This window comes from Oncorhynchus keta, chromosome 7 (assembly GCF_023373465.1).
Source record: "Oncorhynchus keta strain PuntledgeMale-10-30-2019 chromosome 7, Oket_V2, whole genome shotgun sequence".
Lineage (NCBI taxonomy): Eukaryota > Metazoa > Chordata > Actinopteri > Salmoniformes > Salmonidae > Oncorhynchus > Oncorhynchus keta.
Genome location: NC_068427.1, coordinates 22,732,844 through 22,755,395, shown reverse-complemented (window position 1 = coordinate 22,755,395; position 22,552 = coordinate 22,732,844). Strand labels below are relative to the sequence as shown.

The window sequence follows — 22,552 nt, the reverse complement described above, 5'->3', positions numbered from 1 at the left end:
CCAGTTCCCACAAACAAGAAATAAACACTAAATGAACTTTTCTCGTGCATTGATCGACTTCAGTGTGTGTGTGTGCGTTTCTGTTATTGCGTTGCGCTAACAGTTGTTTCTTATGATTGAAGGTGTCATTATCTTGAGAATTGCTAGTGTTCTAGGTGTGTATGTGTGGTACTGAAAGTTGTTCCTTATGGTTCTAGATGTCGTGTAGGGGAGAACTGGTGGTACCGTGGAGAACACTGTGAGGAGTATGTGTCAGAACCTCTGGTGGTCGGCATAGCGATAGCCTCTGTAGCAGGTTTCCTATTGGTGGCATCTGGTGTGATCTTCTTCCTGGCGAGGACACTACGGGATCAGTACGATAAGGATGAGGCCGAGGACCCCATACGGTGAGTCAACACAACACCACTCCTTCTTTATCATAGCCTCTCAGATGGAGGGTACATCACCTGCTGGATAGTGACTGCCATCCAGTCATATAAGCAGTTAGAGTTTGTGTGTGTGTGTGTGTGTGTGTGTGTGTGTGTGTGTGTGTGTGTGTGTGTGTGTGTGTGTGTGTGTGTGTGTGTGTGTGTGTGTTAATCTTTACCCTTTCAAATATACAATGTCCTCTTCCGTGAGCTTTAGGAGCTGAACAAAGTGTAGGTGTCTCCTGTCAGAAGGCCAACCTATCCCTGGTCAGTCACAGCAGTTTACAGGTGATAAGTAGTAAATTTTGTCCCTAAATATATTACTAGGACATCCCCTATTTACCATTGTTTCAGAACAGATGTACGGCCCTCCAACCTACTCTCACTTACACAAAGGTTTTTGTCCCTATTACTATTACCAGACAGATGTATTTGTCGGTCTCTTCTCTCCTACTAGCAGACTAAGCTCAGATCTCTCTCTCTGCCCCCCAGGCGAGGGGAGAGTATCCCGTCTCTAGAGAGGGCCACTAAGTACAACCCCATGTATGAGAGTGAGGCCACGACGGGCTACAGCCACTACTACCGCCGCTACCCAGAAGCCCCGGTCTATAGCAGCGCTAGCGCCGAGGCTTCCACAGACTTCAGCAGTGAGGAGATACGCCACATCTACGAGAACAGCGAACTAACCAAGGAGGTGTGTGTCTGTGTGTAGGCTGGTGGGGTGGAAGCCAATGTGTGGGATCCCGTTTCGTATTTACCTACTAATTTTCTCAAACGTATCATTAAATTCCTTAATCTAATCTGTCCTGTCTGGATATAGACCTACTGTACCGATGGGACAAAACGTCTGTCTGTCTATCATGTAACTTTTCTCAGCCTGTTAACCCCGCCCACTCTTCTTCCACAGGAAATCCAGGACAGGATACGCATTATTGAACTCTATGCGAAGGACCGGCAGTTTGCAGACTTTGTGCGGCAGCATCAAACGTGAGTGTGGCTCCAATAATTTATTCAGGTCTAACTTGAGATATGAGCGTGCAAATCAGACTTTAGAACCAGAAAAGGATGAAGGCTGGGAATACAATGCCAAGGGAAAGAGACATTTGGCTCCCAGACACATCTAACCAGCTGTCTGCCCCAGAGAGACAGGACACATTAGTGGATACAGACAGTCACTGTGTTTGGTCTCAATGTGACTGGCAGCATATGTCTGTGTGAGGGAGGAAAAGCAGTGTGAGGTATTGGGTTGCGTGAGCGTGGTGATTTGGCATGCCATCACTAATTAGTCGTATTAGTGGAATCGTGTGCTTATGTGGGTGTGTGCGTGGGTGGGTGCGGGTGTGTGTGCTTGTCTGGTCTGTCTGTGTATTGAGTTGCTTGGATTTGCATGGTACAGTTAGTGCCAGGTCTCTGCTGCCTATTACCCACACTGCCAGTCTAATCGGTGTGTGTTTGTCTTCCACAGTGCCCTGGATACACGCAGACAGAGCACCCTTGATAAACGCAGAGAGAGCACGTCCACGTAGCCCTGTATGGGACACTCAGCTGTATGCTGGACAACAAGGTACCTTATCCTTAACTTTGCTCTTTCCCCGCCCTGCTCTTCCTCCTTTGTCAGTGCCTTCTCTCGATTGGGTGAGCTCTGCTGGAATGGGTGTGGTGGCTGTGGGCATATCTGCTGCTCATTGGATGTCTTCCATTGGGGGAAGACCGGCCCCCCTCCATCTGGAATCATATTCGTTACTTGAAATGATGACAAACAAAACGCAATGCTCTCTAGGATACCTGTTCTTTAGGTAGCAGATAAGACATGATAGAGTATTACATTTGCATTTAATGTCATATCTCACCCAGTTGTTGTTGACGGAAGAATGTAGCACTGTGAAAGTGTAAATATTTATCCCATTGGAATGTTGGATAGGTACTGTAAGGTGTGATTATCACTCTATCTGCTAATGTGTTGTATGGACTGTTATGGTTAAAGAACTGTATGAAATAGATGGTCTATACCAGGGGTGCACAACTCAGGACCTCAGGCAACTCAGGACCTCAGGCAACTCAAGAAATCAGGCAACTCAGGACCTCAGGCAACTCAGGACCTCAGGCAACTCAGGACCTCAGGCAACTCAGGACCTCTGGCAACTCAGGACCTCAGGCAACTCAGGACCTCAGGCCCTCTGGCAACTCAGGCCCTCTGGCAACTCAGGCCCTCTGGCAACTCAGGCCCTCTGGCAACTCAGGCCCTCTGGCAACTCAGGCCCTCTGGCAAATCAGGCTCTCTGGCAAATCAGGCTCTCTGTCAACTTCTGCAGGGACTAAAAGCAGCAGATATTGTTGCCCTCTGGACCAGAGCTGTGCGCCCTTGTTCTATACCCAGCTGGAGGTTGTTGGAGATTGAGCTCAGTTGACTGGCCAGTGTCTGTGCTGTTCTGGGTGCTATGGGAGCTCTGTTGTCTGAGTTTCTGGCTAGTAGTAAGCCTAGGTAGTGTTCTCCTGAAGTTGGGAGAAGCTAGTTGGATGCACTCTGTGGGCAGATCTTAAATCTCAGCCCTCTATGGCTCTGGTGTAAAGTAGTGCACTATATTGGGAATAGGGTGTACTTTGACATTTTATGAAAAGTGGACAAATGAAGGCCGAATCTTCCATTTTTGTTCAGCTGCAATAATTTCCCCCCTCTTCTTTCCCTCCTTCTCTTTCCCTCACTCTCTCTCTACATCAGGAAGCAGTTGGAGTTTGTTTTCTGTAGGAAATAAAAGTATTACGAGAGAGAGGGGGAGGGACGGAGAGTGGGAGAGGGGGAGAGATTTTGCTGAAGGACCAAAATATAAGTGAAAACACATTTAGAATGGAAACAATCTCAAGGGGATTTGATCAGGCAGTCTGTTTCCAGATATGTGTTAGAAAACATTCAAGAAAGTATATCAAATGTACATGCGTAAACAACATGTGCTCTGTGGATAAGCAAACTCTTAGCAGCGGCTTTTAAATCAAATAAAAATGAACCAGAAACGTCAAAATGGTCCATTCTGTAACCACTAGTTTGGACACCGTCCTTGCTTTACCCTGTAAGTATTTCACATGAAGAGGACTGGTTTCCAGTGAATCCTCAAAGTTGCATCTCTTCATGCTGTAGGTTTACTTTTCCACATTTGTTTTGACTGTGAATAGTCATAGGAAATCATAAGAATACACAGGTTGAACTCTAATGGCAACATATTCCCTATAGTGCACTACTTGCCTAAAGTAGTGCACTATACAGGTTAAAGTATCCATTTGAGATGTGACCACAGACATTTAAGATGTTTCCTGATTTAGGTTTACATTTCATGTTATCCTGTCCTTTTCTCTCAGGCTTCTGTATGGCTCCACACAAGCGAGAACACGGGTTACTGTGGTTGAGCACAAGCTTACCTTCCACTTATGATATCGTCATGCCTTTTCAATCTGTGTGTTTGTTTTTATACACATTTTCTCGTGTGCATAAACGGGTTTTCTCAACATTCTCTTCCTTCATCGGGACTCATAGCCAATGGGATGGATCCAGAACGCTGTGATGTAAATACTATCCGAGTGTCGTGGTATGTTCTTTACACTAGAATGTCAATGGAATGCGCTTGAAGTGTGGACATGTTTTGTTGTACAAAATGATGATTATTTTTTAACGTAAGCACTGGTGGATATTTAAACAAATATTACATTACTACTTGCAGTTATGTCAATGTTTATTCTTAAAAAATAAAATGAAGCAATAAAAAAAAAAAAAACGTTTTCTACTAAATGATTATTCATGCTATGTTTGTTCCAGAAGTCACCTGTCGACATGCTTGGTTCAACAACTTAACTCGTGTCAAGGATTGCTCATATTTTTTCACGAGGTCTGTGGGAACGTGGTTTGGTCACAGTTTCACTGAGGGTTTCAATTAAGATCACTTTTAGGAGCAGTAAACATTGAACTTGTTCCTTTTTCTGTCCAGCTCCTGTGTCATGTATGGATGTGGATACACTAAGTGTACAAAACATTAGGAACACCTGCTCTTTCCATGACATAGACTGACCAGGTGAATCCAGGTGAAAGTTATGATCCCTTATTGATTTCACCTGTTAGATGGACTTTAACCAGTGAAGATGAAGAGGAGGAGACAGATTAAAGAAGGATGTTTAAGCCTTGAGACAATTTAGACATGGATTGTTTAAGTGTGCCATTCAGAGGATGAGTAGACAGGATAAAAGATTTAAGTGCCTTCGAACGGGATATGGTAGTAGGTGACAGGCGCACCGATTTGCGTGTGTCAAGAACTACAAAATGGTCCACACTGCTGGGTTTTTCACGCTCAACAGTTTCCTGTGTGTATCAAGAATGGTCCACCACCCAAAGGCTAACTTGTCACAAATGTTGGAAGCATTGGAGTCAACATGGGCCAGCATCCCTGTGGAACGCTTTTGACACCTTGTAGAGTCCATGCCTCAACGAATTGAGGCTGTTCTGAGGGCAAAAGTGTATTCAACTCAATATTACGAAGGTTTTCTTAATGTTTTGTACACTCAGTGTATACTTAAGCAAAAACACCGGAGGGGGTGAGGTATATGGCCAATATACCACAGCTAATTTGTGTTCCTATCCATGGTGCAGCACGGAGTGCCTGGACACAGCCCTTAGCTGTGGTATATTGGCCATATATCACAAACCCCCAAGATGCCTTATTGCTATTGTGAACTGGTTACTAATGTAAGTAGAGCAGTAAAAATACATGTTTTGTCATACCTGTGGTATACGGTCTGATATACCATGGCTGTCAGCCAGTCAGCATTCAAGGCTTGAACCACCCAGTGTTTAATTTATTGATCCACTATTCGCAATGATGGGTTGATGAGCACTGATAGGCTAGGTGTTTAGCCTCTCTGCTGTAATCCAAAGAACAGATTAGCATAAGGAGCTGTGGTCTGTGGATTAGGCCAGGACTGTTACCAAGAGTGTGTGCCAGTAGTCAACCTGCGTCACACACACACTGCCATTACCAGGGCCCTCCTCTCTTCTGCATGGTTCTTTGTGACATGCGGTCACACTTACACTCACCACAATGCATGCCAAATGTATGGTCTGTACTTTGGTGGAACCTCTACTGAATTTTGGGCATTAGGTTTGCTGGGTCAGTCAATGTGTTTAAGTGTTAGTCCAGTGTTAGTGTCCGAGAGAAGTCTTGTAATGAACGTCTTAATCTGTTAAAGGTTAGTGACTGATGCATTGTGACAGCTCACCTCAGGGCACAGAGCGTCCCGCTCTGGAACAGCACAGATCCACACAGTCTACTATTTCACGCTCTCTGGGGGATCGTTTTGATTGTCCAAAAAACAATGTAATCGATCACGATCCAGGGATACTTGCCTTGTGTTCTTATTTTATTTTGGGCACTGAGAGAGGAGGGAAGACAGAACCACAAAGAGAAGGGGGGTTCATATGGGGATGGGTAGTTTCCAAACTGGATTATCATGGTTCACCCCCCGCATTTGGAAATGGTTTAGCCATGTGAGTGTCATTTGGAGGCTATTTGCCTTTAGCCTCTTTCCCTGCTAATGCCAACTTACTGTTAACATAATTCATGAGCATACAGCCTCCAAACAACAAAACTCAGGAAAACATACGAAGGGGAAAAGTGTGATAATAGTACAATATTGTCATGAAGACCTCGACTTGGCTGTATGGATAGTGACTCACCTTGGATCAGATGCATGGAACGCAGATGACTTAAAAACAGTTGTAGACATTATGCCTTCCCCGCCCTGTCATAGGCACACACACACAGCTAGACCGCTCCACTACACCTGTCATCCCTATGGGACTTCTCCATGACGACAGTGTGTGTGAGGTTGTGTGTGTTTACATCATTAGTCTGACTAAACACACTGTGAGCTCCTCCAGATGGCTCAGTCTGGGCCCTGTTCTCTGGCTACAGTCACTGTGGGTGATCCCTGGCTCTCTGTCAGCCTGAAACATCACAGACAGACCAAAAACACACACAGCCACGCGGGGTGGTACTGGCTCATAATGCCCCTAAACACTGACCTAGGGCTGGATTCAATCCGTAGTGCCGAAGATCAACATTATAGTGTGATTGATCAAAAACGACCTTTACCTTTCAACCACGCTACAACGCTGATCTTTGGCACTACAGATTGAATCCAGCCCCTACAATGATCTATGGTCAATGTCGGATAGGGTAAACTGATCCTAGATCTGTGTAGGTATTCTACCCACCCAGCTACTGCAGGCACAGTGACGCCAGAGGACATGATCCTGTCATATGATCCACAGTCCTTAACCCCTGACCCTAACTCACAGGACATAACCAACAGAACATCACAGTTCCTTAGTCTGTGTCATCCTGTCTGGAATATGAGCATATCTGCTGCAGCTGGATAGTGGACACTAAAGTGACAGTCAGTGCTTTCCCGGATCCTTGGGAGGTCCTTAACCTAAAACTTAACATTAACCCTTACTCTAGCCTTAACCCTTACCCATTTAAAATGTCAACTTCAATGGGTAGGGACATCCCAAGGATCGTGGATAGCATGGACTCAGTGACTGGGTCTGAGGGAGCAGACAGAGGGGTGCGTGAGAAGGACACACGCTCACTGGAAACCCCATGGAGCTGCAATGCATTCTAGAACCTCAACTTAGGAGGAGCTTTACAGGCTCAGCAAGGCCTCCTGCATGGCTCTTATCTGTCACTTCCCCTCTCTCTCTCTCTCTCTCTTTCTGTCTCTCTCTCTCTTTCTGTCTCTCTCTCTCTCCTCTCTCCTCTTCTCTCTCTCTTTCTGTCCCTCTCTCTCTCCTCTCTCCTCTTCTCTCTCTCTCCTCTCTCCTCTTTTCTCTCTCTCTCTCTCTCTCTATTTTTCTCTCACTGTTGTGCCTTCTGCCATTATGCTATTGTGTTTCTCTATTTGACACAGCTAGAGCTAACTTCTAAGAAGTTGCATAACTGCTTATTCCTGGCAGCTTGATTTACAATATAAACACATAACATAGATTATAATTGTAATTCACTCCATTGTCTGTCAGCTGTCTTTTCCCCTCAGTAATAGTACACCTGGGAGATGCTGAGAATCAAGTTCTTAACCAAGGTCTTAATGAGAGACTTGTTCTTACCGTCTTAACCTCTTTGCAGTGTCAGCAAGAAGTCTTCTCTTCTAATTTGCCCACTATCCTCCCACCTCACATCATCCACATTGTTTTCCTCATTATTGTCAAAAGCAATGAATCCGTGTTGCTCAATACAACAGTATGCGGAAAGATGAGAGATGTTAGGTCATGGTTACAGTGAGAGATTGTTCTGGCTGGGTCCTGTCCCACAGGCCCAGGGATTACTCAAGCTTTTAGTTCATGTTAGGGTTGGCACCCACTGCCCATCCTCCTGGGGAGAGTTGGGGCTCAGGAGGTGGTTGTGTTGGAGCAATGTGTTGACAGACAGCTTATTCCAGAGCATGAGTTCCCATAACAAATCCTATTCCCATAACAAAGCCAAGCATTACCCATTCATGTAGAAACCCCCATTGTCATTCAGAATACAGTGGCAATGTTGGTCCAGCCCACTATTTGTCAGGAAGCAACGAGAATCAATCTGGACTTTGAACCTTGAACGTGATCAGAAGTTATAATGTGAAAATGTATATTCTCTGTGCCACCACTGGGGGGCCCTGTCTGTGTGTGTACAGTAGGTCTGAGAGTGATGTCTCCGTCTCCATACAAGTAGGATGAAGTTGATCCTGGATTATGCTCATTGTAATTAATTACCATGTTTTCTGTGGTGAACTTTCCGGCGCCGACTGAGACGGCCGCCTCACTTCGCTTTCCTAGTAAACTATGCAGTATTTTGTTATTTCTTACATTGGTATCCCAGGTTATCTTAGGTTTTATTACATACAGTCGGGAGACACTACTGGATATAAGAGCAACGTCAACTCACCATCATTATGACCAGGAATACGACTTTCCCGAAGCGGATCCTATGTTTTGCCTTCCACCCAGGATAATGGATCGGATCCCAGCCGGCGAACCAAAACAATGTCGCCGTAAAAGGGGCCGACGAAGCGGTCTTCTGGTCAGGCTCCGTAGACAGGCACATCGCGCACCGCTCCCGAACATACAATGTCCAGTCTCTTGACAACAAGGTTGATGAAATCCGAGCAAGGGTAGCATTCCAGAGAGACATAAGAGACTGTAATGTCCTTTGCTTCACGGAATCATGGCTCACTCGAGAGACTCTATCGGAGTCGCTACAGCCAGCTGGTTTCTTCACGCATTGCGCTGACAAAAACAAGCATCTTTCTGGTAAGAAAGGGGCGGGGGGTATGCCTTATGATTAACGAGACGTGGTGTGATCATAACAACATACAGGAACTCAAGTCCTTCTGTTCACCTGACTTAGAATTTCTCACAATCAAATGTTGACCGCATTATCTACCAAAAGAATTCTCTTCGATTATAATCACAGCCGTATATATTCCCCCCCAAGCAGACACATCGACGGCCCTGAACTAACTTTATTTGACTATGTAAACTGGAAACCACATATCCTGAGGCTGCATTCATTGTAGCTGGGGATTTTAACAAAGCTAATCTGAAAACAAGACTCCCTAAATTCTATCAGCATATTGATTGTGCTACCAGGGCTGGTAAAACCCTGGATCATTGTTATTCTAACTTCCGCAACGCATATAAGGCCCTCCCCCGCCCTCCTTTTGGAAAAGCTGACCACGACTCCATTTTGATGCTCCCAGCCTGTAGAGTCTATATAGTATAGACGGAGACTAAAACAGGAAGCTCGCGCGTTCAGGTCTGTTCAACACTGGTCCGACCAATCTGATTCCACGCTTCAAGATTGCATCGATCACGTGGATTGGGATATGTTCCGCATTGCGCCAAACAACAACACTGACGAATATGCTGATTCGGTGAGCGAGTTTATTAACAAGTGCATCGGCGATATCGTACCCACAGCAACTATTAAAAACCTTCCCAAACCAGAAACCGTGGATTGATGGCAGCATTTGCGCGAAACTGAAAGCGCGAAGCACTGCTTTTAACCAGGGCAAGGTGACCGGAAACATGACTGAATACAAACAGTGTATCTATTCCCTCCGCAAGGCAATCAAACAAGCTAAGCGTCAGTATAGAGACAAAGTATTGTCGCAATTCAACGGCTCAGACACAAGAGATATGTGGCAGGGTCTACAGTCAATCACGGATTACAAAAAGAAAACCAGCCCCGTCGCGGACCAGGATGTTTTGCTCCCAGACAGACTAAACAACTTCTTTGCTCGCTTTGAGGACAATACAGTGCCACTGACACGGCCCGCTACCAAAACTTGTGGACTCTCCTTCACTGCAGCCGACGTGAGTAAAACATTTAAAAGTGTTAACCCTCGCAAGGCTGCAGGCCCAGACGGCAGAGCATGCGCAGACCAGCTGGCTGGTGTGTTTACGGACATATTCAATCAATCCTTATCCCAGTCTGCTGTTCCCACATGCTTCAAGAGGGCCACCATTGTTCCTGTTCCCAAGAATGCAAGGTAACTGATCTAAACGACTACCGCCCCGTAGCACTCACTTCCGTCATCATGAAGTGCTTTGAGAGACTAGTCAAGGACCATATCACCTACACCCTACCTGACGATGCACACTGCCCTAACCCATCTGGACAAGAGGAATACCTATGTGAGAATGCTGTTCATCAACTACAGCTCAGCATTTAACACCAATGTATCCTCCAAACTCATCATCAAGCTCGAGACCCTGGGTCTTGACCCCGCCCTGTGCAACTGGGTACTGGACTTCCTGACGGGCCGCCCCCAGGTGGTGAGGGTAGGTAACAACATCTCCACCCCGCTGATCCCCACAAAGGTGCGTTCTGAGCCCTCTCCTGTACTCCCTGTTCACCCACGACTGTGTGGCAAAGCACGCCTCCAACTCAATCATCAAGTTTGCAGTCGACACTACAGTGGTAGGCTTGATTACCAACAACGACGAGACGGCCTACAGGGAGGAGGTGAGGGCCCTCGGAGTGTGGTGTCAGGAAAATAACCTCACACTCAACGTCAACAAAACAAAGGAGAAGATCGTGGACTTCAGGAAACAGCAGAGGGAGCACCCCCCTATCCACATCGACAGGACAGTAGTGGAGAGGGTAGTAAGTTTTAAGTTCCTCGGCGTACACATCACGGACAAACTGAATTGGTTCACCCACACAGACAGCGTGGTGAAGGCGGCGCAGCAGCGCCTCTTCAACCTCAGGAGGCTGTAGAAATTTGGCTTGTCACAAAAAGCAGTCACAAACCTTTACAGATGCACAATTGAGAGTATCCTGTTGGGCTGTATCACCGCCTGGTACAGCAACTGCTCCGCCCATAACCGTAAGGCCTTCCAGAGGGTAGTGAGGTCTGCACAACGCATTACCGGGGGCAAACTACCTTCCCTCCAGGACACCTACACTACCCGATATCACAGGAAGGCCATAAAGATCATCAAGCACAACAAACACCCCAGAGCACTGCCTGTTCACCCCGCTACCATCCAGAAGGCGAGGTCAGTACAGATGCATCAAAGCTGGGACCGAGAGACTGAAAAACAGCCACCACTAACATTGAGTGGCTGCTGCCAACATACTGACTCAACTACAGCCACTTTAATAATGGAAAAATTGATGTAAAAATGTATCACCAGCCACTTTAAACAATGCCACTTAATATAATGTTTACATACCCTACATTACTCATCTCATATGTATATACTGTACTCTATTCCATCTACTGCATCTTGCCATCTTGATGTAATACATGTATCACTAGCCACTTTAAACAATGCCACGTTTATATGTTTACATACCCTACATTACTCATCTCATATGTATATTTGCCTTTTGAAAAGACACCTTCTTACCCTGGACCTTGATCTAAGGCCCAGTTTGTTTTCCCCCATTATGGTTAGGGTTTGGACAGGGTAAGCTGATCCTAGATCTGTGTAATATCGGAGTCCATGTAGGGTATGCAGAGTATATGTTTTCAAACCTAGAATCTCCACGCTTTACAACCTAATTTCTATGGGTTAATATCTTTGTTTATTTTCTGTGCATTTCATAGAGACTGCTTAATTGTGTTTTTTTTATGACAATATCTTCCCCAGACATGGATACAGAAGTGGTTGCTTCCTGACCTGGCGTCTCTAGAGGGGGGAAAACATTTGGCATGGAGGCCCTCCAAAACTTATTAGAGATGAATTAGCCTGTTGATCAATGTACCCCAGGTACTGGTTCATTATTAAACCGTTTGTAGGAACTTAATAGAATTGTTATGTGTCCGAGGGACTCACTTCCCTGATGGACTGAAGATACTGTATATCCAGCCAATCCAACTCCTCCATCCACCCACATGTGCACAGATAGCTGAAGCCTGGTCCACTGATGAATGAAACACAGAACACAGCAGGAAACATTGAGTCAGGCATGCACACGGAGCATCATTGTCGCTGTCGGATGAAAATCGATTATTTTCAAAACAAAAACTGTCAGGAAATTGAAAAAAATGACCATATTTTCCCATTAACAAACATACAATTATGAAACTTCAGAAGCTATTTACAATTGTCTTGGTCCTAGAGTCTTGAAATGTTCAGAATACATTGAGGGGAGTTTACAGCTTTCAACAAATGTTGGTTGTCCAATCAGGTTGCAGCTCATTTCAGGGTGTCAGGACCGCCTCCTGTTCAGTGTCTTATAAAACCTGGCTGATTTACGATCTCACAGATGACCTCGTCAGCCTGAATGCTGACGGTCCTGCACAACGCTCAACAGAAACTGCTGATGGTCGCAGAAAGAACAGTGTTTTAAAAGTTGCGGTCTTGTTGGGGACTGCTGTTGACCACTTATAAAATGGTAATAGAAGAGTGATTGTCTAATTGTTGTTGGTAATATAATAATAATAATAATAATAATAATAATGGTCCTTCTGTAGCTCAGTTGGTAGAGCATGGCGCTTGTAACGCCAGGGTAGTGGGTTCGATTCCCGGGACCACCCATACGTAGAATGTATGCACACATGACTGTAAGTCGCTTTGGATAAAAGCGTCTGCTAAATGGCATATATTATTATTATTATTGTTGGTCACAGAGTGAAGACCATAGATGACTGATGACCATGTGTAGGCGGTTACAGAGAACAGAACATACGTCTGTCTGTGTTTCATCTTCTCTCTTTTCAGTGCAAAATAGAAGCATGGGGTATTTTATTCCTCTCTTTTGCCTCTCTCTCACTTCCCTCTCTCTCTCGCTCCCCTTATTTCTCCCTCTTTATCTCCCTCTCTCTTTCCTCTCACTTTATCACTCTTTCTCCTTCTCTCCCCATGGTTTATTTGTTTATTTTCTGACTTTGCTTTCTCCTTCCCGTCTGATGCAGACCTTCTAATGTCTCCAGTGTGTTTTTGGGGAGTGAGAGAGAGACTGAAAGAGGGAGAAGGAGAGCGGCACGTGGCTGGTTTACTACTCTCTTTTCGGCCCACGTGCCTCACCAGCAGACCAGCGGTCTCAGGGTGAAAGCGAGGTCATTGGCTGATAGAGCTCTTGAAGTCATCACCAGGGTCTGTCTGTCTTCGATCCTTAGGCCAGGACCAGTTTACCCATCTCAAATCTTTATCTTTTCCATTGAGTAGAAAAGGACAAAGTGTGGGTAGACCCTCTGACCATGCAAATAGTAGGTCTGAACCCGAGACAGAGGCCGTGTGGTGCTATTCTATTCTGACATGGCACAAATAGCGCCCTTATACCATTTAGCAACATGCAGGCTATGTTCTCCTCATTGACACCACATTGATTGATGAGTTCTTGCAGTACACTTGTATGGACCCCCCCCAGTGCTTGAGACAGAGAGTGATGTGCAGTCACTATTGCATGTGTTCTATCTGCTAATGTGAGCACAGTGACCTTTTGAGGTGAGCTTTGATCTTCTTTCCTATATTCCAAATTGTAAACATATGTTCACATTGACAGTGTGTTTATGTAACAACACGATATCAGCCACTGTTTGCTTTTTCCTCTCCCCTGCCTCTCGTTCCAGAGGTCCTCATTCTCCTTAAACTTTATGTTTTGGCCCTTAAAAAGCAATTTATAGCTCTTTATGGTGATTAAATTCCCCTCTCGTCCTCCGGGATGCTGCCACGGTGCTTCTCTCGGTCACTCAGAGGCCTACTGGCTGGTGAGGTAACATTTTTCTAGTGATTTATACCAGACAGATGTGTGTGTATGTCAGTTGTTCATCTTAAACGTAGGGGTTTAGCTCTAATACAAGACTGCCTAACAGAGTTAGTATAGAAAAAGTCAAAGAGACATTTCCTTTCACAACAACATGCCGTGGTGGATACACTGGCAGCTAATGCACCAAATATAGTTTCAATGAGAAGAGATGGTTAAGATGCCGTGCGTGTGACTGGCTGGCTGTTGAACCTGGGTCATCTACGTACTTCAAGACTGTGTTAGGACGCTGGGGTAAAGCCTAGGCATTGGCTTGGGGAACTAACGTCTTCTGGTCTTAGACAGTGGTTAACTGACCATGGTTAACTGAATCCCCTTTGCTCCTTCAATACATTAGGATTTAGTTTGGAATTGGTACTCCATTCATTGGCACTGCAGGTTTTTACCTCTCCTGTAGTCACAATGTTGTAAATATGATTTTAACCTCTGAAATTAGAGACCACCTCTTGCTTTTTATCCATTGATGTATCTGTCCCTACAGGATGCCTCAAAACATACGTATTTCCTTGCCCTTTCTTTCCATAACATCCTCTCTGCCATTATGAGAGCGGTTGAGATTGCACAGCAAATTCTCCAGTGTTAAATCAACACCGACAGTGTTAAATTCAACAATGGGCTAGTGTCTATACAGCTCCGCACTTTTGAGTGTTGAATTAACATTGTGCTGACGCTGTTACACTTTGTCAGTGTTAGGGAATGAACACATTCAGTGTTATGCAATAACACTTAAACACAAATATCCCTTTTTCAGGACCCTGTCTTTCAAAGATCATTCGTAAAAATCCAAATAACTTCACAAATCTTCATTGTAAAGGATTTTTAAACACTGTTTCCCATGCTTGTTAAATGAACCATAAACAATGAATGAACATGCCCCTGTGGAACAGTCGTTAAGACACTAGCAGCTTACAGACGGTAGCCAATTAAGCTCACAGTTTGGGCCTTTCTACTGACTCTGAAAAACACCAAAAGAAAGATGCCCAGGGTCCCTGCTCTTCTGCATGAACGTGCCTTGGGCATGCTGCAAAGAGGCATGAGGACTACAGATGTGGCCAGGGCAATAAATTGCAATGTCCGTACTATGAGATGCCTAAGACAGTGCTACAGGGAGACAGGACGGACAGCTGATTGTCCTTGCAGTGGCAGACCGCTTGTAACGACACCTGCACAAGATCGGTACATCTGAACATCACACCTGCAGGACAGGTACAGGATGGCAACAACAACTTCCTGAGTTACACCAGGAACGCACAAATCCCTTCATCAGTGCTCAGACTGTCCGCAATAGGTTGAGAGAGGCTGGACTGAGGGCTTGTAGGCCTGTTGTAAGGCAGGTCCTCACCAGACATTACCGGAAACAATGTCACCTTTGGGCACAAACCCACCGTCGCTGGAACAGACAGGACTGGCAAAAGTGCTCTTCACTGACGTGTCACGGTTTTGTCTCACCAGGGCTGATGGTTGGATTCACGTTTCTCGTCGGATTCACGTTTCCCTGTGAGTGAGTACCTACTGTAGGTAAATGTTATCCTTAAAATTAAACTGTTTATGACAATACATTACTTATTATTCGACCATGCTGGTCATTTATGAACATTTGAACATCTTGGCCATGTTCTGTTATAATCTCCACCCGGTACAGGCAGAAGAGGACTGGCCACCCCACATAGCCTGGTTCCTCTCTAGGTTTCTTCCTAGGTTTTGGCCTTTCTAGGGAGTTTTTCCTAGCCACCGTGCTTCTACACCTGCATTGCTTGCTGTTTGGGGTTTTTGGCTGGGTTTCTGTACAGCACTTTGAGATATCAGCTGATGTACGAAGGTCTATATAAATAAAATTTGATTGATTGATTGATTACTTGTATCATGAGGCCTTGCTTTGATGGCCATGTTTTACCCCAACACAGTGGTGTTTGGAACCTACCGGTTTACAGGCCACATCAAGCCTGCAAGTCACATTATGCCGGCTGGCAAAGGGATATGTAATTCCTATTGGAATCCAGACCGAGTTAGGACGTCCAACAGTTGGAATATTTTTTATTCATACACAACCTGCATTTAGAATGACTGTCAGTGTGATGTACATTGATAAAGGAAACTACATAAACTATTTAAACTGGAACAACCATTTCAGTAACAGGTGTAATAAATAATTACTAATTTATTGGATTAGTTAGGAGATCTATGTTATTTATATTTGTGTAGCATTTTATACTACTGAGTGTTAATTTCACTCTTGAATCAACACTAGAATAGTTACACTGAAGAATCAACACTAGGTAGCACTGGCCAATTTGCTGTGTGTGTATCATCCAGATAATATTTCTGACACTGAGCCGCGTTACATCAGGAGTGTGAAAAACACGACCTTAACTTTCAGACATGGACTTGCCAATCCCACTGTCAGCAAGGCTCTCAGCTCAGTGGTTTTTGGTAGGAACTGTTTTTCACAGGGAGGCAGATTTCTTTTCAGTGAACCCTCCTCTGGCCATCAATAGCCCAGCTGTTGTGTCTCTGTTGACTGAGTGAGGCAGGTAAGGTCCAGATCCTTCCTGGATCACGATAGGCCTCTGACATATCAATCCAGTCTGAGCTCACTGAGCGGATGAAAGGACACAGTGATGTCCAATGCTCTCTCTCTCTCCCTTTGTGACATGGCATTGCACATGTTTTCTCTCTGTCTGTCTCTATGACATCACATCATTGCACATGTTTTCTCTCTGTCTGTCTCTATGACATCACATCATTGCACATGTTTTCTCTCTGTCTGTCTCTATGACATCACATCATTGCACATGTTTTCTCTCTGTCTGTCTCTATGACATCACATCATTGCACATGTTTTCTCTCTGTCTGTCTCTATGACATCACATCATTGGGTTATTTCTCACTTTGTGACACCATGTTAGGATTATTTTTCCCTCTTTGTAACATCACAACTTTGTTGTCCTTTTTCCCTTCTTGACATCAGTTTTATGATTATCTTCTGACCTATATGACATCACAGTTTTAAAGTTTATGGCCAATCTTTGTTGACAATGAGCCATTGATATAATTTCAGATTGAGCCAACATATGCAACATTTATTGTGAATGCAGTCTACTCAAACGCGGGAACATTGCCTTGTCGACAAAGCATGTCGAGCTGTATCCCCGCCTGGTACGGCAACTGCACCAACCGCAGGGCTCTCCAGAGGGTGGTGCGGTCTGCACAACGTATCACCGGGGGCAAACTATCTGCCCTCCAGGACACCTCCAGCACCCGTTGTCACAGGAAGGCCAAAAACATCATCAAGGACAACAACCACCCGAGCCACTGCCTGTTCACCCCGCGACCATCCAGAAGGCGAGGTCAGTACAGGTGCATCAAAGCCGGGACCGAGAGACTGAAGCTATTTTTCAATCTCAAGGCCATCAGACTGTTAAACAGCCTTCATTAACACAGAGAGGCTACTACCTACATACAGACTTGAAATCATTGGCCACTTTAATAAACGGATCACTAGTAACTTTAATAATGTTTACATATCTTGCATTACATATCCCATACTGTATTCATAATATACTGTATTATACTATGTATTGCATCTTGCCTATGCCCCTCAGTCTATCGTCATCTGTATATTTGATGTATATATTGTTATTCCATCCCTTTACTGTGTATTAGGTAGTTGTGGAATTGTTAGATTATTTGTTAGATATTACTGCACTGTCGGAACTAGAAGCACAAGCATTTCGCTACACTCGCAATAACATCTGCTAACCATGTGTATGTGACCAATAAAATTTGATTTGATTTAGTTCTCCCTCAGGGTTCTATAAAGAGGTCACCTGACTAATGACTTGTTTCCCCCTTGGGTCTGACCCTCGTTTCCCCCAGTGGTGTAAAAGTAAAGATATATTAATACTCAAATACTTGAGTAAAAATCTAAAGGTATTTTGTGTATCAAAAGTAAATGTAATTGCTAAAATATACTAAAGAATCAAAAGTAAAAGTACAATTAAAAATAATTTGGATTTCCTTATATTAAGCAAACCAGACGGCCCCATTCTCTTGTTTTTTATTTTATTTACGGAAAGCTAGACCCTAAGACATAATTTACAAGCGAAGCATGTGCATTTAGTAAGTCCACCAGATCATCAGTAAGAATGAACAGGGATGTTCTCTTGATAAATGTGTGAATTGGACCATCTTCCTGTCCTGCTAAGCATTCAAAATGTAACGAGTAATTTTGGGTGTCAGGGAAAATGGAGTAAAAAGTACATTTTATTTTAGGAAAGTAAAGTAGTAAAATAAAAGTTGTCAAAAATAGAAATAGTAAAGTGTAGATACCCCCCAAAACTACTTAAGTACACGACTGGTTTACCCCCCCCCCTGCTCAAACCTTCATCTGGGCCTCAGTTGGAAGAGACGTGGACAGTGTGGGTGAGGAAGGTGCGCATGGAGAGTGGCCTGTTGGACTTGTTCCTGCTTCTGTGGATGACTGTGGAAGATCTTCCATCCATAACTGTCAATTGGCTAACGGACATTTTTTGTTTTGTGGTTCTGTATTTGAGATTCTTGCTGTAATGAAAAGCGCTATACAAATTACATCTATTCTTATTTCTCCCTTGTGTGACAGTCATTTTAGGGCCCTATTTAGTTTTTTTGTGACATTTTGTTACAATGTTAAGGTTCTATATTTCTTTGTGACATCACAGTGTCTTCTCTCCCTCTATGACATCACAGCTCTTAGTCTCTCCCTCTCTTCCCTCTCTTTCTCTGTCTGACTAGGTCTCTCTCTCTGTCTGACTAGGTCACTCTCTCTGGCTCTTTGTCTCACACTCATGCTCTGCGTGATAGCTTTAATTTAGCACACAGGCTGCATGTCCTCAAGTGTAGTGTGTGAGCCAAGTTCCAGTCGGTTCTGCTCTGTCGGAACAGCTTCCAGAAGCTCCTGCTCTTCCCACCTGGACTCTCCTCTCTCAGTGAAAATCAATGGGAGCGCTGTGATCGAGCTCCTCATCCCGTGTGCTTGAGGACTGTGTTTACATGCTGTTGTGACAGCTGTCCAACCCGGGAGCAGACAGAAAACATGTGCCGTGGAAGAAGGAAGACATTCCGTGGAACAGGAGACAGTGTGCAGCTGCAGAGGGAAGGGGCTCGGAGGGCCTGGGAGTGAGACAGAGAGAGAGAGAGAAACATAGGACTTAATGAGTGAATCTGTGCCAGTGGATCTGCATGTTCCAGGGTTTTGCTTTGAGAAAGTACACTTCGATACCATCGTTACTAGGTCTGCAATGCATTGTTGTCGTCATAATTGTCATAGTAATCACCTTTGTTATCGTAATTGTCATTATCACCACCATCATCACCACCATAACATCATCATCACCATCATAGCCATCATCATCATCAGAAACCACTCCAACCATATGCCCAGCTCCTGATTCTATGGTTTCCACATAATAGTGAACCCTTTTCATTTGATCATCTTTTACCATTGAATGGTCATGTAACAGTGCATGCCAATGTACTTTTCTTCAATATGAACCATATGGGCAGGCTGGGCTGGGACGTGGTCTGTGCTCTCTCCGTGCCCAACCATTTTTGATACTTTATCCTAGTGGGGAAAGGAGGGCGAGGGATAGATGTGGTGCTGCGCTTGAGAAGGATTCAGTGTCTCTCAGAACATGTTTTATGTTTCTTACTTTAAACCCCCTCCTCCTCTCCATCCCCCTTCCATACTACATACATTACCTCATCATTTTGGAGCGCAAAACTGGGCCATCCCTCCTTTCTGATTGGATGGACTACATGACAGATCTCCCCTTGATTGGTTGATTTGCCAACTCTGCTCTGGCTTGGGATTGAATGACCGAATGGGCCGACAAACAGAACCATTTTTATGGCTGTCTGGATGGCTGTCCAAGCAGGGGGGTGCTGTAGCAGACGTTGTTGATACAAATCTGTATTTGATTTCCAAATGTATAAACAAAGACTCCCTGCTATGTGGCATATTGAAACGCACTATTATGTAACAGTAGAGGAGCAGACGGTTTAGACCTGTCAGTCTCAACCTGTTTCTGTTTCTTCTTCTGGTGATAGACAGTCCTGTGGGGCTCCATAACAAACATAAAATCTGCCTGTACTGGAGGACCAGACCATCTGTACGTTACTGTAAAAAGAATAGAGAGAAAAGGACAAGCAGCGTCTTGTGGCTGGGTTTCCCCAATGCCCATTGGCTGTGCTGGTTCCTTGACTGGTATGTTTCTAGCCAATCCGGTTAAGGTATGGTAGTAAAAGCTATGTCCCTCTAGCTCAATCCTGAGTTGAACACACATTATTTTCCACTTCTCTCTCTAGTGGTCTATACGGTATCTGTTGCAGATGAAATCGATCTTCTGATGTGAGTCTTTAAGACCGCTCTAGTTCAGTGCGAGAGGTAAACTAAATCAAACAAAAGATTTTAGTCTGGGTAAACACAGATTATGGGAAGAACGGTATGAAGGAAATATGGCAACCAAAGGATAGAACTACCTTGTATTAGCACTGGTTTTCCTCCATCTCAACCTGTTTGAGTTGGCCTCTGCGTTTTGGGGATTCTTTAAATCTGTGTCTCACCACATTTACAGTAAGTGTTGCTTTAGATCTGCCACTGATACCTACTGCTGTGTTGAGATATCATACCAACCAATTATTAAGCATTTGAGTGGAATGTTTGAAAAGCCCTTTACAAATAAAGTTATCATTGTCTATAATTAATAAAACAACATATAGGAAATACAATGATGATGAGATGGAGCGCTTATTGTCCCCGTTCTCTTTCCCTATTCTGTCCCTCATCTCTCTCCATCTCTCACTACTCTCTCCATCTCTCTCTACTCTCTCCATCTCTCTCCATCCCTCACTACTCTCTCCATCTCTCTCCATCTCTCACTACTCTCTCCATCTCTCTCCATCCCTCACTACTCTCTCCATCTCTCACTACTCTCTCCATCTCTCTCCATCTCTCTCCATCCCTCACTACTCTCTTTCTCTTCAGATATCCCACAGTCTGCAGCAGCATTATGTATTATATGTATTTCTTTACCCATCCACAACCCTCTTCAGAGGACACATATCTTGTTTGTTTTTTACAGATTGTTTGCTCCATATACATACATTTTACATATACATACATTTTACATATACATACATTTTACATATACATACATTTTACATACATTTTACATATACATACATTTTACATATACATACATAGTACTTTTACATAAAGCAGTCACATAACAATAACACATTACCAAACATAAACTCTTTAACCCCACCCCTCAGCCACTCCCAGCCTATCCCACCTATCACCATAGACCTCAGCTCTTTAACCCCACCCCTCAGCCACTCCCAGCCTATCCCACCTATCACCATAGACCTCAGCTCTTTAACCCCACCCCTCAGCCACTCCCAGCCTATCCCACCTATCACCATAGACCTCAGCTCTTTAACCCCACCCCTCAGCCACTCCCAGCCTATCCCACCTATCACCATAGACCACCCTCGTTTGGTTTCCATGTGCCATATATTTTTCAATTGTGGTGTGATGTTTTACATACATTTTGAACCTTTCTAATTGTACAGTATCCACAGATTGTGAGCTAAAGATGAAAACCTTTCCTACGAGTATTATTATATTATTTATTGACTGACTACGGCTTTCCAATTCACCAAACACGGCTATTTGTAAGGTTCATTTTAAGTGAATGTTGTCATTTTCTAACCAGTCGTGAACCTGTGACCAGAAACAAGCTACATAGGGGCAATACCAGAATAAATGATCTAGTGAATTTTAATCAATTACATTTCAAATATCCCTGTCCATGTGGAAATTCTGTAAGAGTTATATGGAGGCCAATTAGATGGTGGTACGATCGCATTCGTTCTCCTATTAATACTTTTAAAAACGTTTGATGCCAGCAAGAATGAGACCAGGAAGAAATCAAGACAGTTCGCTTGATTAAGCCTCCTCCATGTATATCTCACTAGGTCAGGGGTTTCAACCTCCATATATCCACTAGTTTGAATGTATCCATGATATTTATGATCTCCTTAAGTGCTTGTGGTACTTCAAACCGTATTATAATCTCCCACCATAATAATAGATTCATTCGTTGCTTGGGAGCTCAATAATCTATTGATCTATATGATCTGCTAAGCCATTACAACTATACTTATTTCACCACTTACCAAGTCTCAATTATACTTACCACAGCCAATCTGCATCAGCATTGACTGACAGGAAGTCTGGATGACATCACTAAGCATCTGAAGGCTGTTTACTGTAGAGAGGTAAACAACTCAAACTTAATGGTCATTATAGCGAGGATCTGGATAGACAGAGGCTGAGAGAGTATCAAATGGAATATAATGCAATACTGTCAGCTTTTTGGGGGGTATTTTCGGATCCCCATTTTGCAGCAGCTACTCTTCCTGGGGTCCACACAAAACATAAAACATGACATAATACAGAACATTAACAGACAAGAACAGCTCAAGGACAGAACCACATCAAACATTTATTTTATTTTTAGAAGGCACATGTAGCCTACATATCAATACCAATACATATACAACTATCTACAGTAGGTCAAATAGGGGAGAGGCATTGTGTTGCCAGGTTTGCTGTTCATTTGAGCAATATGAGATGAATGGAGTTTCATGCAATAATGGCTCTATATAATACTTTGAATTTGTTAAGGATTTGGGGACTGTGAAAAGACCACTGGTGACATGTCTGGTTGGGTAAGTGTGTGTGTCAGAGCTGTGTGAAAGTTGACTATGCAAACAATTTAGGATTTTCAACACATTGTTTCTCATAAA

At 44.0% G+C, this 22,552-nt stretch overlaps 1 protein-coding gene across 2 annotated transcripts in view; it reads left to right on the top strand.

The window, feature by feature from the left end:
• The window catches only part of impg2a (interphotoreceptor matrix proteoglycan 2a), a 35,186-nt gene extending 31,035 nt beyond the window's left edge, over positions 1-4,151 (top strand). The window contains exons 15-19 of one of the 2 annotated variants that reach the window (XM_052522254.1): positions 198-386; positions 900-1,101; positions 1,315-1,394; positions 1,873-1,971; positions 3,759-4,151. In XM_052522254.1, the coding sequence (XP_052378214.1) occupies positions 198-386; positions 900-1,101; positions 1,315-1,394; positions 1,873-1,933 (532 nt within the window). In that variant the 3' untranslated portion in view covers positions 1,934-1,971; positions 3,759-4,151. Of the gene's footprint in view, positions 1-197; positions 387-899; positions 1,102-1,314; positions 1,395-1,872 lie in introns of both variants that reach the window. The other variant, XM_052522253.1, reaches the window with a different exon arrangement.
• Positions 4,152-22,552: the final 18,401 nt, after the last annotated feature.